Below are 18,697 nucleotides of genomic sequence, written 5' to 3' on the forward strand. Positions count from 1 at the left end.
ATAAGTTTGAACATCACGATTTTTTCTTAGGCAGCAAATCAAATTAAAAGCTAATGTCACATGGGTGCGAGTGCGGGTGCGATACGGGTACGGCGCAATTTCAAAAATTTTGGACACGGGGACTCAGCTATATATATATATAATATTTTTTTTAGTTTTTTGCCCTAAAAAATGAACCAAAATAGATTCGGCCAAAGTTGACCGAGTCCAAAATGTGGAAGGACTCAACCCTGGTGCATTGACCGAGTCTGACACTTGGTTGACCGTGTCCGAAGCCGCACCCGTGTCTGGGCGTGTCGACGCGGATGCATCGACCCCCTAGCCGAGTCCGTGTGACATAGATTAAAAGGAATACTCGAAGTCATCCTTAGGATTATCTATATTAAAACCTTTTTCATTTTCAAGAAAACTCACATTTCTTGAAATATATTACTTATCATTTTTTAAATCATAGCATTGGTACCTTTTTTTGTTCTCCGCATAACCAAGAAACACACAATCAATAGCTTTGGGGGATAATTTATTTGTTCTTTTCTCAACAAGTACAAAACATTTATATCCAAAAACTCTTAATCTACTTAAATTAGGGGTAGTTTGATAAAAATTTCACCGGCTTCGGCTTACCAAAGGGGAGTAATGCTCGCAGGAATCGAACCCTGATTGACTGTCTAACCCTGTTCCAACTATGCTAACCCCTAGGGTTTGGGTTCTTGAAACTCTTTGACGTTGCCATGGTCCAACTTTTTTGAGAAATTTTCATTTTGAGCCCATTTTTGTTCTTATAATTTATAAAGAGTGTTTTCTATAAAAAAATCTTTGCTAAAACTCTCAAATGCCCAGAGTAGTAGGGCCGAGAAATGAAACAAGTTGCTCATAGTTTGGCTTATGTACAGCTGTAAAGAGCTTGTTTAAATGGAAAATGATCTTATTATACGTCAAAAATGATGTGTTTTCTGAAATGACCTACAAATTTTAAAATCTGTTCGATGTTCAAATTCGCAAAACCCGGATCTGACTAGCTTAAAACCTGGTATTTACACTCAATTGGGTAGAGTTTTTGGTCTGATTCGGGTTCGGGTTTGAATGCAAAACTTAATACCAAAACCGGATCTGATCATTAATCGGATCCAGATTTGGCTACCAAATCTGCTTAATAGACTTGTATTTGGATCAGGTATCGGGTTGCAACCGACCAGTTTACATCCCTAACTGATACCCCCCCCCTTCACCAGCATCCAAGCACTCAATGCACAATGAAGTATGGACAATTTCCATTGCTCAGATGATAATAAGTCATTTCAGTTTGTGCCGACATTCTATTCTCGATGTAGTACTGATGCAAGAAAAAATTCAATCCAGAAATCACAGCAGTAGTGGAGATGTTACTGTTTTAGAGTGGGATTTTGCCGAGATTTCTGTCAGCTAAAGATGGTCAAGTGAACTGATGTTGCCAAGCTCCATCTTAACAGAACTCAGCAATCCACCCTTCGCAGCAACTCGCCTCTTGTATGGGTGTTTAAAGAACGCCGTAAGTTATGATCCCTGTTGTAATGAATTTAAAAGCTGTAGTAGAGGGCAGAGGAGTGCATGCTTGTTTGAGCTAAACTCTACTCCCAACAACTGCATCACTTGTTTGCTCATCTCATTAATTAGCGTTGCGAGTTTGACTGCTCTATTATTCAATGAACAGACTTCTTTGCTGACATGACATTGGACATTCGATGCATGGATTTTCTTAGCATAAGTAGCTTTGAATGTCATGTGAAGGATCCATTGCTGCAAATAGGTATTGAGGATAGAGTATCCTTTTAACAACAGAATTTCTCGCACTCTGTAGGAGCTTCAAGTTGATGGCTTGAGTAAGATATTCTTATGCTAAACTTATATAAGCAATAGAGTTTCCGCAGGTTCAAGTTGATGAACTGGTTGCAATATAGTGCATTTATTACTGAGCAGACACCATTCAACTTGAATTGTCTGCAGTTCCACAAATTTCTCTTTAGAAGGGACATCACACCACCTCTTATTGGCTAAGTTTTGATGTATTTTTGCGTACTCAAGGACTATCTCCTTGTGATGTTTCAGTGAAGCCTTCACCCGGTTCTGCAAACAAAGCAGGCAACCATGCATTTTCTATAAACTGATCCAATTCCTCACAAAGATTGGCAAAAAATGCAGTAAGGTTGGCATCCAGTAATATCAATTCCTCGGTATGTACAACAAATTGAATATCATCCTTAACTAAGATTTCATCTGGGTCTTCCCCTTTGTTTTCATTTTCATCTTTTTCTATACTAGATGCTTCTTTTTCTTTTATTTTCAGGGATGTGAGTGACTCCTTATGGGACTCATCAGCTAGAATTTCTTCATGCTTGCTACATGTTAGAGATATTGGAAGTGCTTCAACTTTTTGTGGTCGGTCTTCATTTGCTTGGTGCTCTTCTACTATTTACAAGTATTGCTTCTAACCTCCTTGGTAAGCTCCTTGACTCCTCGTGTTCTAGCCCCAAACAATGCCTTTTGAAGATTCACAAGCGCCTCTTCGAGCACGATCACAACTTGGTGAATGATGTGGTTTCTTTCAACCACTTGTTGCTACAAAACCAACAAATGTACATCCTGAATATCATTCAATATCGCCTTGATTATTTCTGGTTTAAGGTTCCTCATTCTACTAGAAATGTCTCCATGTCATCTTGGATACCTCCTTGATGATTCTCTCAAAGGTTTGCATGAATTTTTCACTCTTGTGGTCAGACATGATGTATATGTGGTTCAGCAGGTTTAGTCTTTAACAGAACTGGTTTGGTTTTGTGACTTCTGGGTTTGGTCCGAGTATGGTCTCAGGGCTTAGTGTGGCTTCAAAGTATGTAGTATTGGCTAGGATCATTAAAAAAATCAGGTCAAGAAGATGGGTTTAAGTAGGTCAAACAGGTTGGGAAAGTCGGGTCTGTCAGAAATGACAGAATTCATAGTTTAACAGTAAGCAAAAAACAGGTTGTGGGAAAAACATTATATCTCACTATACAGGTGTCAGATGGGGCTAAAATTTTGTGAGTTTGTAGTTAAAAGTGGGTAACTGTAATAAAAATTTCAGGTTTAAAACCATCATGGGTTGGGAGAAATGAATTTTCAAACATATAAAAATCTTGTACTTCATTGTCCTGTTCGATCAAATTCTGTCCTCTGTGCCCTAAGCAATAAACTATTGTAACTTCCTCAAATCTGACATAATTCCCAAGCTAGGTCAAAGGGATTCGGCTAGACAGGTGCTGCACCCTCGTCGACGCGACGCGGATGCGGGTGCGGCACCCGGTGCGGTCAACCTGACCCTGGGTGCCAGGCGGTCAACGCACCCAAGGTCATTTTGGTTCATTTTCTTTTACCTGGTTATGGCCCGGTTTGATCAGAAGCTGAGTAGAACTGAGAACCGGCCTCGAGACGCTCTGCTGAACCAGTTTGTTGGCAAAACCGGTTACCTGAAAAGTGGAGTAGCCTAAACGCGTACCCTTCATTGCTCGTTTGGGGCTTCACCTGAACCCAGAGGGAGAGAGAGATCAATACCTTCAAACAACAAAAACGGTAGTGTGTGTGAGAGAGAGAGAGGGGACGTTGGGATTTTACTTGAGATAAGAGGTTGAGGTGGGGAAGAGGGTGGGGAGAATAGTGGTGGGAATAGTCCAGAATGACAAACGCAAGCTGGTGGGCGAGCTTCTCCACGAAGGACGTGAGCTCGCAGAACTCCGGTTCGAATTTGGAGGGAGGGTGACGGTGACGGTTCGGACAGTAGATTTCGTTCGGGAACACATCGGACGACAGTCAGAGCTCTCCGTCCTCCACATTAGGAGCAAAATCTGCCATCCCCCTAACCCCAGAGAGAGAGAGAGAGTGTTAGGGCTTGGAGGGAAATTTAGGTCGCGCTCTCTTCACTATATGGGGTCAAGTAGGCGCTGTGACCGAGGGGTTGGCATCGAGTGAGTGACGCGGTAAACAACGATTGAACATAAAAGTCAAGACTTTAATGCCACCTTTATTGAATTTGGTATAAAAGTTTTTTTCTAAATAAATCTGGCCATTCGATTTTTGCTTCAGAACAGTCATGACTTAACTTTTAAATGGTAATGGATGTCAGAGGAAGTCACTGAAATGACGTTCCTAACTTTAAACAAGAATAGTAACTATTGAGTATTGAGAAACAAAGAGGCGGGGTTGCGAGGGGGGGAATTTTGGCGCATTCGAAAATTAAAATTAAAGGGACTGTGGCTGTTGATGTGACCGCTGAGTCACGTGATCCTTCCCGCTTGGCGTCACTCGTCTCTTACCCGCCGGATGGTCCGTACGCTACTGTGTGTTCAAACCAAAGTCGGGTCCGAAAAAAATTAACCTCCCGTGTCGTGTCTGCTTGTATTTTATTTTAGTAAAAAATACATAGCAAAGTTGGGACCCGTGCCAGGGGAACACTCTCTCTCTCTCTCTTCTCACTCACTCTCTCTCTATATATATATATATTTACATTTTTGCCCCTGCCGCACCCCCGCACCCGAGTTTTTTGGAAGTGCCAAATCCCCGCACCCGCACCCATGTGACATAGTTCCCAAGTTTCTTTGTTATAGAGTGTATCCAACACTCTAAGTAATCCAAAGAAATGAAATTCACCTCAATCTGATGTCGGATGAGGTCACACAAACCAAAACAATCTGAGGTACTGAATTAGAGCCTGGTATTCCTCAGCCATGGCAGCCCACCATTTAGGAAACCAGTTGGCTTGTTTGAAGGAGGTGGGTTCAGGTTCAAGCAACTCAGCATTGAAACATGCTTAAGAGATGGGATATAGCATAGATAGGAAGGACCAGGGTTTAAGAGATCCTGTCATGGACTTAGTGACCATGTGATGAACATGGTCAAGGGGACGCGAGATATACTGGATCAGGAAAAACTGATGAAATAGGGAGCAGTGGTTCAAATGAGGAAGTTGAACGTGGGCGGGGAGCGTGACCAGCGCTGGGCATATCAGACCGACGACTACTCAGTAGGAACGATGAGGACAAGTCTGGCATGAAAATGGGTGAGAAAATGGGCTCGGTCGGACTCGAGGCAGACTCGACAGCATGGGGAAGGGTAGCAGGATTGGATGATGGGTGTGTAATGAAAAAGGCGGAAACACTAAAAATGCAAAACACACTTTAAAGAAGCCAAGAACACAAGCACTAAGAGTGCATACGTAACCCACTAAGGGGTAAAGTGCCTATAAGGCATAAGATTAATATTATTGAAGAGAGAAGGTGGGTGAAAAACCCTTACATATACAAGTGTGAGCCTCCTCTATTTATAGAGGAGGAGAGCTAAAAAGAGAGACCACAAGGGGGGCTCCCTTCTAGTCGTTGGGAGCCCCAATGGTCATAAATATGATTGTTGGGGCCCCAACAACTAGATGGGTGGGGCCCCTTGTGGTCCTTCACAATGAAAAAATAAAAAACAAAAAAGGAAAAGAAAAAGGTAAAAAGAAAGAAAAGAGAAAAATACAAAAAAGAAAAAAGATACATGGTAATTTACCAAAACACCCCTATCGGGTTTTTGGTTGTACAGAAAAATAAAAAGAAATAAAATATGTATGTATATACATATATGTATATATATACTTATATATATATATATATGTATATATAAATATATATATACACATATTTTAACACGCCTCCTCAAACTTTACGGGGAGAAGACTGAAAGTTTGCTAAGAAGAAACATAAATCGTGGAGTTGGGAGCGCTTTGGTGAAGAAGTCAGTCAGCTGATATTCTGAACATATGATAATGTGATAGTTACTCTGAGATATTCGTCTCGAACATAGTGGTAGTCCATTTTGATATGCTTGGTCCGCTCGTGAAAAGTATGATTGCTTGCGATGTAGATTGCGCTTTTGTTATCACAGCACAGCTTGGTGGAAGAAGAAACGAGGACGCTCATATCACAAAGGAGACTTCTAAGCCATACGATTTTCATAGTTGTCATTGTCATGGCCCGATATTCAGCTTCAGTTGATGATAGTGAGACCTTTTGTTGCTTCTTGCATCTCCACGAAATGAGAGATTCACCTAAAAATATGCAAAAAACAGTGGTTGAGATACGATCATTGAGATTTCCTCCCCAATCAGCATCAGTAAAAGCAGTTAATTCAAGAGATGAAGAAGAGGATAAGAAAAGTCCTTTGGAGATGGTATTTTTAATGTATCGCACAATTCGCATCACGGCCGCCATGTGAACTGAAGTAGGTGCATGTTGAAACTGGCTTGCAGCATGAACCGCATAAGCTATATCTGGATGGGTGATGGATAAGTAAGTAAGAGATCCAATTAATTGACGATAGGGGGGTGGATCCGCAAGTAGAACACCATCTTCAAGTCTCAGTTTTGCATTGATAACTTCAGAAGTTTCAACTTTCTTTTCATCGGATACTCCTGACTTGGTACAAATGTTTGCTGCTAATTTCATTTGAGATAGAATGTATCATCGGGAAGAGTATGTCACTTCAATACCTAAAAAATATCTCAAAAATCCAAGGTCAGACATATCAAAAGTTTTCATTAATATGGACTTAACATCATTTACTCTCTTTTTGTCACTCCTAGTGATGATCATATCATCAACATACAGAAGTAAAATAACAATGGAGTCACTTGTTTTCTTAACAAAAATAGCATTGTCAGTATAACAAGAAATAAATCCCAAATTGATTAATACATTACTAAACTTGTCATACCAAGCTTTAGGAGCTTGCTTAAGTCCATATAAAGCCTTTTTTAATTTTAAAATTTTACCATTTAAATTCATACCCGGAGGTGGTTCCATATAAACTTCTTCACACAAATTTTCATTTAAAAAGGCATTCTTAACATCAAGTTGAAAGATAAGTCATTTTTTAATAAATGCTATTGCAATAAGTGCTCGTACACAAGTCATGCGAGCAACAGGGGCAAATGTCGCATCATAATCCACCCCATATTCTTGGGCATATCCTTTGGCTACTAAACGAGCCTTAAATCTTTCTAAAGAACCATCACTTTTAGTTTTCACTTTGAAAACCCATCTACATCCTATGGGTTTCTTGCCATTTGGGGGGATCAATGATTTCTCATGTTTGTGCTCTTTTAAGTGCATTAAGTTCAAGTTTCATTGTTTCATTCCAATGAGCATATTGCTTAGCATCATTGTAATGAGATGGTTCATGGAAAAAGTTAATAGCTAATAAACAAGCTCGAAAATTTGGAGAAAAAGAATCATAAGATACAAATCTATTAGCTATTTTAGAAATACGATTTGATCTTCTTTGAGAGGATTCTTCTATTGACTCGTTTTGAGAGAATTTCTCAAGAGCACAAGGAGGATTACTTTCATTTCTCCTAGAATAGACTTGTGTGTGACTTGGTACATTTTCATTTAAGTTTTGAAGGTCATGTTGCACATTAACCGTAGGTTCAATATATTCCTCACAAGGTTCAATATTAACATGATTATCTATATCTTTTTCTTGAGGCAATAAGTCAAACAAAAATGAATAATCAACATGTTCATTTAGTTTATGCGAAAAACCATTTTCTTTTTCTGAGAAAGTAACATCTTTTGAGATATAAAGTTTGTTATTTAATAGATCAAAACATCGATAGCCTTTTTGTTTTTCGTCATATCCTAAGAAAATGCATTCAATTGCCCTTTAAGAAAGTTTATCGTTTTTGTGAGTTAAGACATAACATTTACATCCAAAAAATTTTAGTCTTTTGTAGTCAAGAGACATATTATAAAGTTTTTCAAATAGAGAAATATTTTTCAAAGAGGAAGATGGTGTTCTATTGATTAAATATGTTGAGGTTAGAACCGCTTCGGCCTTAAAGTATTTAGGAATATTCTTGGAAACAAGTAAAGTTTTTGTGGTTTCTATTATGTGTCTATGCTTTCTTTCTGCAAGACCATTTTGTTGCGGGATGTTTGGACAAGAACGTTGATGACAAATTCCATTTTCTTTCAAGTAGATTTGAAATTCATTGGACATATATTCGCCTCCCGAATCGGATCTAAGAATGGATAGGTTTCCTAAAAATTGATTTTTAACCATTGTATGAAATTCTTTAAAAAAGGAGAAAACTTCAGATTTGCGACTTAAGAAGTAAATCCATGTAAATCGAGTGAAATCATCAATAAAGACCACGTAGTATAAAAAGCCTCCTTTAGATAAAATAGGGGAAGGTCCCCATACATCGGAACAAACAAGTTCAAAAGGCCAAGTGGTGACATAACTTCTTTGAGGAAATGGAATAGCTTTAGATTTCCCAAAAATGCAATCTTTACAAGTCATGTGTTTGACTTTACAAGTATTGTTCAAAAAAGAAAAAAGAGACATCTTTACAAAATTTGGGTGACTAGTCTCTCATGCCAAACTTCAATACTTTTGTCATTTACAAGATTACAAAATGACTTTGATAGAAGCGTCAAAAAGTCCATAAAATAAAGATGGCCCCTTCTATGGCCTTGCCCAATCAGCTTTCCTGACTGGAGATCCCGCACGGTGCAATCTTTAGGTGAGAAAGTGACTTGGCATCCATGATCGGTAATTTGAGAAACGGAAAAAAGATTTATAATGATTTTTGGAACGACACTTACTTTAGGAACAAAAAAGTTTTGAGAGGTTTTAAAATCAAGTGTTCCAACACTTTCAATTTTTAAAGATGTCCCATCGGCCATTGAAACATAAGAAGATATGGGTTCGGAAAATACATTAGAAAGAGAGTTTTTATGAGATATCATATGAAAAGAAGCACCAAAGTCTAGTATCCACATACCTGGAGGTAATGAAGAATAAGCGATGGCGGCTCCCGATGTTGAAGGAGAAGAAGTCTTGAGAAGATGTTGGAGAACTTCAAAAATATGGTTAAGAGTTTCTTTGATATCTCCTTCTTTGACACTTTCTTCTTCCTTCTTTGAAAAAATTTCTCCAACTACGGCCACTTTTCCTTTAAGCTTTAGACAAACCGGCTTGATATGTCCCAGTTCATTGCAATAGTGACAAATCATTCCCTTTCTATATCCATTATTTTTGTTAAAGTGGGGAGGTCTATATGCTTTTACATTTGATCCGGGCCTAGTAACGGCCAAAATTTCATCACTCTTAATACTTATGCCAAGACGAGTTTCTTCTTGGCATACTTCGGCAAGAGCGTTTTCAATGGGTAAAGTTTTACTTCTATGAAGAAGGGATGCCCTAACTTGTTCAAATTCCGGTCGAAGACCATGGAGGAATTGAAAGAAATGTTCCTTTTCAATTTGTTCTCTTTTTATCTCAACATCTTCCAGAGCTACCCACTTGGGCTCAAGAAGAACAAGCTCATCCCAAAGGGAGGTTAAAGTACTAAAGTAGTCACGGACACTCATATCCGCGTGTCTAGTAGATCTAATTTTTTTTTTGACAAAAAAATTGTCTAGCTAGATCCTTTTGGGTATACATACCCTTAAGAAAGAACCATGCTTCATTGGCTTTTCTAAACTTAGCAATGTTGGCACAATTTTTGAGGTCAACATTGTTCATAAACCATGCCAAGATTTTGGCATGATTACTTTCCCAATCCTCAACTTTTGATTGATGGTCATTGATAGCTTTGATGCGTTCATCGTCATCTAAAGCTTTTTCAATCCCACTTTCAATTTTAGTGAGAACAAGAGAGGGTTCGGGAGTAGTTCCCATAACAAAACCCCAAAGTTTCTTACCTCTTAGATGATTTTCCATAGCGGAGGCTCACATAAAGTAATTGGATTCATTGAGCTTAAAAGAGAGCTCCACTTTAGATTCGTGCTCCATAGGTACCGAATAACCTTCTTTTCTTCAAAAAATTGATAGGCACAAGTCCCAAGACACCAACAAGAAGAGAATCCCGATCACCTTCCTTGCTTAGAATCCCAATCACCAACCTTGCTTTGATACCATGTAATGAAAAAGGCGAAAACACTAAAAATGCCAAACACAATTTGAAGAAGCCAAGAACACAAGCACTAAGAGTGCATACGTAACCCACTAAGGGGTAAAGTGCCTATAAGGCATAAGATTAATATTATTGAAGAGATAAGGTGGGTGAAAAAACCATACATATACAAGTGTGAGCCTCCTCTATTTATAGAGGAGGAGAGCTAAAAAGAGGGACCACAAGGGGGGCTCCCTTCTAGTCGTTGGGAGCCCCAACGGTCATAAATATGACTGTTGGGGCCCCAACAACTAGATGGGTGGGCCCCCTTGTGGTCCTTCGTAATGAAAAAAAAAAAAAGGAAAAGAAAAAGGTAAAAAGAAAGAAAAGAGAAAAATACAAAAAAGAAAAAAGATACATGGTAATTTACCAAAACACCCCTATCGGGTTTTGGTTGTACAGAAAAATAAAAAGAAATAAAATATGTATGTATATACATATATGTATATATATATAAGTATATGTATATATTTTAACAGGGTGTGTGTTGTCAAACCTGTCATAGGCAGGGGCAAGGACAACAGGAGCAGGAAAGCCCCAGTGAGAGAGGTCAACGGAGGATGACGAAGTGGATAGGGAAACTCGCAAAAAGGTGAACTCGTCAAAGTAGACATGCCTGATAATGTATGTGCGGTGAGAGTGGGGATCATAACATATGTATCCCTTGTTTCGAGAAGCATAGCCGAGGAAAATACAAACTTTGATTTTGGGCTGAAACTTAGACATGTAGGGGGTGACAAGAGGATACCAGAGAGAACAAAAAACACGAAGGTGATGGTAGTTAGGAAGTTGGGTAAAAAAACATCTCATAGGGTGACTTGCGGTTCAGGACCAAGGCGGGCAACTGGTTGATAACATAGGTAACTATTCGGAAGGCATTAACCCAGAATTCATACGAGAGAGATGCTCTATTCAACATGCTTAGACCAGTTTCCACTATGTGGCGATGTTTGCGCTTGACTAACCCATTCTGCTTGGGTGTGTGTGGGCATGATTGTTATTGGGTTGGTGATGGTAAAATGTTCAACTTGAACCTTGCTCTCATCATCTGAACACACACGCATTTGGTATACGAGTGTAACTGCAAGTTTACAGAACTAACAGAAAATTGGAGGCTATGACAATAGAAGATGACAAAATAAAACTAGTTGAGAAAGAGAAATTTCCATCTGATTTAGGTGGACAGAAAGACAATGTGAATGGACCCATAAGGCTGTGGACATTGGCAGAAAAATATTTAGAGTTGCATAACAAATTTAACTTCAGGAATTCCGGTTGTTGCTGGAAAATTGAAGTTTGTGCAGGGTCAACTAAATCCCAGCTGTATTGTCGTATTCTTATTAAGCACAAAAATTCAGAGTACAAGCTTATCCAAGGCACAAGGGACTATGCATGGGAGACTTGTAATTCTTGAATCAGAAGGATAATGGAAGCTCACCTGTAATGCATTGAGAAAACTATCCGACTTCTGGAACTATGTTTCTGTCAAAGGAAATAAATGCAACAGGAAACATGAGAGATGCACACTACACTCCATTGAGGCAGTTGATTGCTGCTATGATATGCCTGTCTTTGAGAGCCTAGCAGTGGATTTTTTTCAAGAGGACAGAACCAATTATTGTGGTTGTCTCACTGAAATTCATACCATGAGCGAGTCATGCTTCTAAGCCACCTTTGCCTAAGAAAATCTTGCACGAATTTGTGTGGCTATGAAAATAAGAAAAAGCAACAGAACTGGTGTCCAATGACGCTCTGTTCAAGTGTCAAGAGAAAATGGGGATGTGGTATAGTGAAAGATTTGCAATTGTGAATAGCCAAGTATTACTGTTGTGACATCTCCTTGCATCAAGAGAAGTTTTATGATGATCACAGGAAAACGTGTGCAATTTTTTTTTTATTTCATTATTACTGCAGAAGGAAATATAGCGTTGATTGCTTAGAATAAAACGAGCACCCAAAAGATCATTCAATCAAGAAAATTATTGTCATATGAAATGTGCCAAAAATAATTTCCGGCAATTCTCACTAATGGTTGGGATGAAGGCACTCTATATGGTTTTAGCTAAATGAACAGTAAGAAGCACATTGATAGGAACAAAAAGCATTCAATGACACCAGCAGAAAATGGACTGGCACTGAGTTCCAGCATATCTGTGAAAGACAAACTTATCAGCATATAAAATCAAGTCCTGTGAAATTATTTGAGGAATTGAGCAACAAGATACATAGGTAGATCACAAAAACTGCTAATTCCCAAGAAGGAAAAAAAGGAATATCCAATCTCAAGAAAAGGACAAAATGAAATGAAGAAACCTTGCTAAAAGATTTGAAAATCACTCAACAGTCAACATAATAAGAACATATCAGCTAAAATTCCCAAAGCACAACAAGCAGAATAGTTCACGAAAACAACACATAACACTTAAAGTTACACCAAAAAGCATTAAAAATATACTCACGCACCCAATAGCTGTGGCACCCCAAGAAGCTACATTGTAGATAACTTTGCTTCCATCCCATGCCCTCCGTAGTTTTCCTTTTTTCTTTTTCACAGAGAATGTCTTGCTAAGAGCTGCATGGTTCACAACACAAAAGTGAAACACAAAATTACTCCACGCTTTTGACAGCTTGGGACAAGATTCATAACTTCATTCCAGTCTTTGTAGGACCAGCACAATGGTTAAGTTTGCTTCTCTCTGTTTAAACCCAGATACAAAAACAGAGGCATATGAGAGTTGGATTCATAAAAAGATCCAAGAGCAGTACACTTACCTTCTTGAAGTTGATTGGGTGTTAGTTCCTGCAAACCGCAAAACCCATAAAAAAACTTTTCAAGCAAGTGACTAAGCTAAATAAACAAATCAGATTCTTCTCAAGTCATCCTAATCCAAGTGCAGAAACAAAGTAAATATGCTGACGACAACTGTCCAAGATGCAAGTGAAAACATGTAAAACCTTAAAAACGCATAGACAGCAAAATTACTTGCAACTCAAAAATTATCTCCTGATAAAGGCTTCTGTTTTTCCAAGGATAAAAGAAACTTAGTCACTTGTATCGTTAAAGGTAATTTATCGGCGAGGGTATTTCTTGGAGAGATTTTCAAAAGTTGATAAATCTCGGGAATATCTCGGCAATATCTTGGCAATATATAAAAAATTAAATAAAAAAATCTAAGAAAATAAGTAAAAATACTGAAAATAGAAAAATTAAAGAAAACTAAAATAAAGACCTTAAAATAGACAAGATAAATTGATAAATGAGCAACTAAGTTAGCTTTTAAAACCCTTAAAATACATTTCTACTTTTATTTCCTATTTTACCCTTTAAAACTTTTTAAAACCCCATGTTTTAAAGTTTTGAATAATCCCCAAAATGACCTTTTTTCAGAAACAGCCCCTCACGACACTCTATTTGGGGATTTTCTCATATCTTACCCAAATCTCACTCAATAGTCAAGATTTTTTGCAAATCATTCCGTATTTATTAATAGAAATTAATAGTAATTTTTTTTTTGTTTTTAAAATTCTCCATTTTTCATATTTTTTGAAAACAAGATCTTTTGAAAAAAAAACACGAAATGTGCAAAACACATCGATTTGATTTGGTTTTTTAACCAAATTTTGAGGCCAAGTTCATTTTTTTCTTTAATTTTTCGAAAATTTTATCTATAATAAATTTGGGGCTTTTTTAAAAAATCAGAATCTGAAAATCATGCAGATTCTGTAGCGATATATCTCGTGATAATATCGCGATATTATCGCGAGATATATGAATTGCCGATATATTGAATATATCGCAATATGTTCCCGTTACTAACGTTTGGCTTCAAATTTCTTATATTTTCACAATATTTTCAATATATCGGCGATATCGGTGACTATGAAAGAAAGCTTCTGTTTTTTCCTTTATAAATAAACAAAAAAGTGTTAAAGGTATCAAAAGTTCAACTACATAAAATGCAACAGCAACCTACTTTAGTTTCCTTCAGCGACAACAGATAAGCAGCCATGAAACAGGCAATTCCTTCCACTATGTCGTCTTGCTTAACCACGACGTACCCATCTGACCCACCATCTCCATCAATGTGTTCTCCCCACAGATCGGTCTCACTAACCACATCCCATGAGCAACATTCCTCTGCAAATAAGCCAAGCAGTCGTCCATATTTAATCTCAACAAGAAATGGAATAATAGGAGAGCTTCTACAGAGAGTACAAACACGAGCTGGTATTCCAAATCACACAGAGGACAAGGAAAAAATTAAAGAAACAGAAAAAGGGCAACTAAAAGATATAATTTCCAAAAGATACCTGACACATTCTCAGGGATTGACACATGGATGCTTCCAAGCTTTTCAAGAAAGCTCGGTGACTCCACTCTTGACTTCAAAAGGTCACACAACTGTGTATAGGGAGTGCAAAGCAACAATAGAAACAAATTAAAATCACAAATCCATCACAATAAAAAAAAAAGGTGGTTGACATGAGAACTTAGCGATGACTTCAGATCCATGGTTATGACATTAACTATGCTACTAAAAGGCACTTGAAAAAAAAATAATAATAATAATTTATGATGCCACAAGAGAGTTCAGTCACATATAATGAAAATATATGACTTCTCTAGGCTGATGGTTTCAAAGACGGACAGCTTCGATATATTTGGTATGAAGTTCAAAGAAACATCTGAATGCCTTGGCAAAAGTATCAAAGATGAGGCCCAGCTGTTTCTGAATCTGATAGCCAGAGCATGTCAACAACCAACATCATTTCTCCAAAGTTATTCACGCATTTATCATTGTGAACTCTACTCAAGAAAGTTAGTATGTCACAACGACTCTACTTCCATGTAAATTTCACTGCGGCTGCTATTGACTTGAGAAACGGGAGCTAACCAAGAAATCGCCCTCAATCTTGTCTTTTCAAAAGCTATGGAAGTTTCTCTTAGGGTTGTCGGAGTTGATCAGAAAAGAAAGGGAGGGATTCATGAGACCAAGAAAAAGGATTCTCACAATAAATTCACTGATAGATTGTAAGGTTTGTCAAATAGAACATTCAGTACAAAAGATGCTTCCCTAACAATCCATCACACGGACAATTGAGGCTTGAGAGGGAAGGACATGGCCGTAACGAAGCTATGATGGAGCTAAAATCCAGTGAACCGAGCAAGAGAGCAGAAATTTTCCCTCAAACCACAATTAAATATCATACAACATGAAGTATGATTCAAATTCAATTTCCAATTCTCTTCCAAAATCTAATTTGCAGTCGACAAACAGAACAAAGAACTTAAAACATAACTCTAATACATGCAATGCATCAGATTATTCAACATGAAATGTGGAAAACGCAAACGATCCCCAAAACGCATCAATCAAAACCCTTATGTTTCCCGAGATACACAAACAGATCACGAGAGGTTTCAAATTCAATTGACCACCAAGAATTCGGCATCTAGAAACCGTTATAATGCGGAATCCGAGAACAAGAGCAGGAACAAAAAAGAGAAAGGACCTCGGCCGCCTCGGAATCGCCGGATTGAGAAGGGCCCTCCTCATCGGCGGCGGCCGGGTCATCCACCGTCCCGATCAATTCAAGGGCTCTCTGGCACTGCTGGAGGACGGCCTCCAACGTCCGCTTCCGGACGCGAATCTCGTCCATCTCCTTCCCGGCGACAACCCCAGAACGACCGGACGCATCGGGTTTCGAGTCCAGGACATCCGCCATCCTCGTAGGGGAGCTGGGTGTCGATCAGGCCTCCATCTCGATGCCTCTTCGGTTTCGTGTCTTCTGGCTTCTTCCTCGGCTCCCCCGGTCGAGAGCGCAGGGCTTGCGTATACTATGATGATTGGTTCTTTCTAAGCTCTAAAGCTCTAACCTCTCCAAAGAAGGAAGGAAAGGCGAGAAAAATGACTTTGCCGGGAGTTCTTTTGTGGTTATCCGAAATACCTAATATGCCCTCATCATTTTCTTTATTGGCTTGATTGATCTCCACCAGACCTCCTCACCTCATCCCCTGAAATCCGTTCTTTCCTCTCCATTTTTTTTTTGTTCTTTCTTTTAATTTTTTCTGTCCGTCCCATGACTCATGAGCCACCGCCAATTTCCGAACGTTATTTTCAAAATAAAATTTAGAAACTTCAAAAGGCAATTTCTGACCTTGTTTATAAAACTAGACCGAATTGAACTCTACGTTTTAGAAAAAATTATAAAAAACTTTTGACATGTTTTTGAGAACAAATATTACAAACACCTAATTTTTGAGAATTGCTTTGTTAATTAATTAGGCTGTGTATTCCTAATATCTCAAAAGTTAGGTGGTATTTGTAAATAGACCAAAAGTGAGCCGTGTTTTTTATAAATTTTTCTATATTTTTATTTGCCAATTGTTTAACTCAACTGTATGCCTTCTTTCATACGTCAATATGCTGTCATGCATTAACAAAATGTTGCCATTTCAAATCATTGCCCTTATCAACGCCTACCTGTTTAATAATTGGGCCAGGTAAGATTACTTCTTATGATTTCGCTTGTGATTATGGGATCGGTTAAGTCAAGTCATCACGAGGACAGTTCAAACCCTTGAATCCTGATGGTTATTTGTCAGTATCGGTATCGGCCCCGAATCGTTGGGCTGCCGATTCAGCTGTATCCGCACGATACTCAGCTGAATCGTTCTGTGTCGGATTAATAATAATAATAATAAATTATTGCATGTCAATCATAACATGACACGTGATAAAGTTATTAAAATAATTAAAAAATAATATTAAATGTATTTTTTACATTTTTTAAAATTAGCTAAATAGGCCCTGAATCGTATCAAAATTCTGCTGATACGATGCGTATCGGCCGATACGCACGGACACTGATAACATTAAGTTAAACACGCAAGGGTAACTTAAGTACGGGCATCTAGTATATGGTAAACCGTAAAACTAGGTTTAACCGTCTCAGTTGTCAAATATTTAAATTAAGAGCCTACCATTTTAAGAAATTGCTCAGACTGCCCCCCCTGTGTTTTTTTTACTACTTAAAACTAACTACATTTTCGCATTTCAACTGTTGCTACAAAATTGTGGATCCACAAAAGATACATTCAATAATTCAGAGAAAGGGAATGTTTAAATGTATCATTGTCATATAAGAACTGAAGAGGCCATTTGAGTAATTTCTTGGGATGGTTAGCGTTTATCTTAAATATTTAGAATTTTAGGCTGCTGAACATAAATACGCCACATGTTGGACACTGTATGTAAATTGCTAATACATAATCTTGCGGACGAGAGATCGCAGCTTCCAAGCAGGCAAGATCCTCAAGCTTAAGCTGTTGGGGAGTACACTAACACCGCCCAATTTATTAACTATTTACAGATAGATGCTCAACCTTTTGTTATCACAAACAATGAAAACTTTCCTTTCATTTTTTCATAAACACGCTTAGCCTTGTTCTCTGGGTTCACCAATGTTAGTCAAACAGCATGCCTAAATTACCTTCAGTATTTGTCTCTCTTCCAAAAAGTTATTCCAAACATAAAAAGCTAATTTTATACCTTAGATAAGTGTTTGAAATGCATTAAGAAGCAAGCAGTCAATTGTAATATGCTAGTGGGTTTTCTGTAAATACCGGATAGTCTAGGTGCTTTTTCTGCAATTTAAACTAAAAACTAATTAAATCCTATGTTGTTTTCTAGCTAAAGCTCCCTCGTTTTGTAAAGATAACAAAATTAAACCTCAAACAACAATACATGAAACACCGCAACAAAATGGTGTAACAAGAAGATATAATACGACTCTCCTTGACATGGTGAGATCCATTTTGTCTCATACTTCGTTACCCAAGGTATTTTAGAAAAAAGCCATTTATGTATCTACATATGTTCTGAATATAATTTTATGTAAGTTCATTGTCTTTGTACTGTATAAATTATTTACTAAAAAAAAGTCAGACCTAAGTCATCTTCGAAGATGAAGTTCAATAACTCACATAAAAATTATAGATTGATCAAGAGATAAACCAAATAATAGAGCTATAAGATATACCTTTATTGGATATTTTAAAGGATATAAATGATATAGATTTTATCATCCTGATAATGGTTTAATTAAAAATGAAGATACAGTATTTTTGAAAGAGTAGAATATGACACTAGTCATCCTTGAAATAAATAAAAATGGTTTATATGATCTTATCTATGACTATGATGATTTTTAAGAACAATTAGGTAATGATGAACCAAATGTTAGTGATCATTCTACTTCGCATCAGAAATAGGTTGAGCACAAGAGATCAAGAGCTCCTCTTTCATATCTAGATAATTACTATGTTTACATATCAGAAGAACTATGTTACTTGGCAGACCTTGATGACATGGAAGATAACTTGTCATATAGTGAGACAATTAACTTACTCAAGTCATTAACAGACTAGATAAGTGCTACAGACAAGAAAAATAAGTATATTAAAAAAATCAAGTATGGGAATTAACTATTATACTTGTGGAAAGAAAATCCATTGGTTGCAAATAAATATTAAGGAAGAAATTCAAGTCTGACAATAGTATAGACAAATTTAAAGTTAAACCAGTAGCTAAAGGATTTTCTCAAAGAGAAGGGTTAGATTATGCTGATACATATTCACCAGTTGCTAAATTGTTTCTATAAAAATAATTTTGGTTATTGTAGCACATTATG

The 18,697-nt window shown here is 37.6% G+C and overlaps 1 protein-coding gene across 2 annotated transcripts in view; it reads right to left on the reverse strand.

Moving 5' to 3' along the window:
* LOC149816013 (uncharacterized) overlaps positions 1 to 15,889 on the reverse strand; it is a 36,196-nt gene extending 20,307 nt beyond the window's left edge. The window contains exons 1-5 of one of the 2 annotated variants that reach the window (XM_089987082.1): positions 15,518 to 15,889; positions 14,315 to 14,405; positions 13,978 to 14,141; positions 12,776 to 12,803; positions 12,467 to 12,575 (exon numbers count right to left, since the gene is read on the reverse strand). In XM_089987082.1, coding sequence (XP_089843208.1) covers positions 12,467 to 12,575; positions 12,776 to 12,803; positions 13,978 to 14,141; positions 14,315 to 14,405; positions 15,518 to 15,730 — 605 coding nt within the window. In that variant the 5' untranslated portion in view covers positions 15,731 to 15,889. Of the gene's footprint in view, positions 1 to 12,466; positions 12,700 to 12,775; positions 12,804 to 13,977; positions 14,142 to 14,314; positions 14,406 to 15,517 lie in introns of those variants that run through there. The other variant, XM_089987083.1, reaches the window with a different exon arrangement.
* Between the last annotated feature and the right edge of the window lie 2,808 nt (positions 15,890 to 18,697).

Source organism: Nuphar pumila, chromosome 14, assembly GCF_984573655.1.
Source record: "Nuphar pumila chromosome 14, dmNupPumi1.hap1.1, whole genome shotgun sequence".
Taxonomy (NCBI): Eukaryota; Viridiplantae; Streptophyta; class Magnoliopsida; order Nymphaeales; family Nymphaeaceae; genus Nuphar; species Nuphar pumila.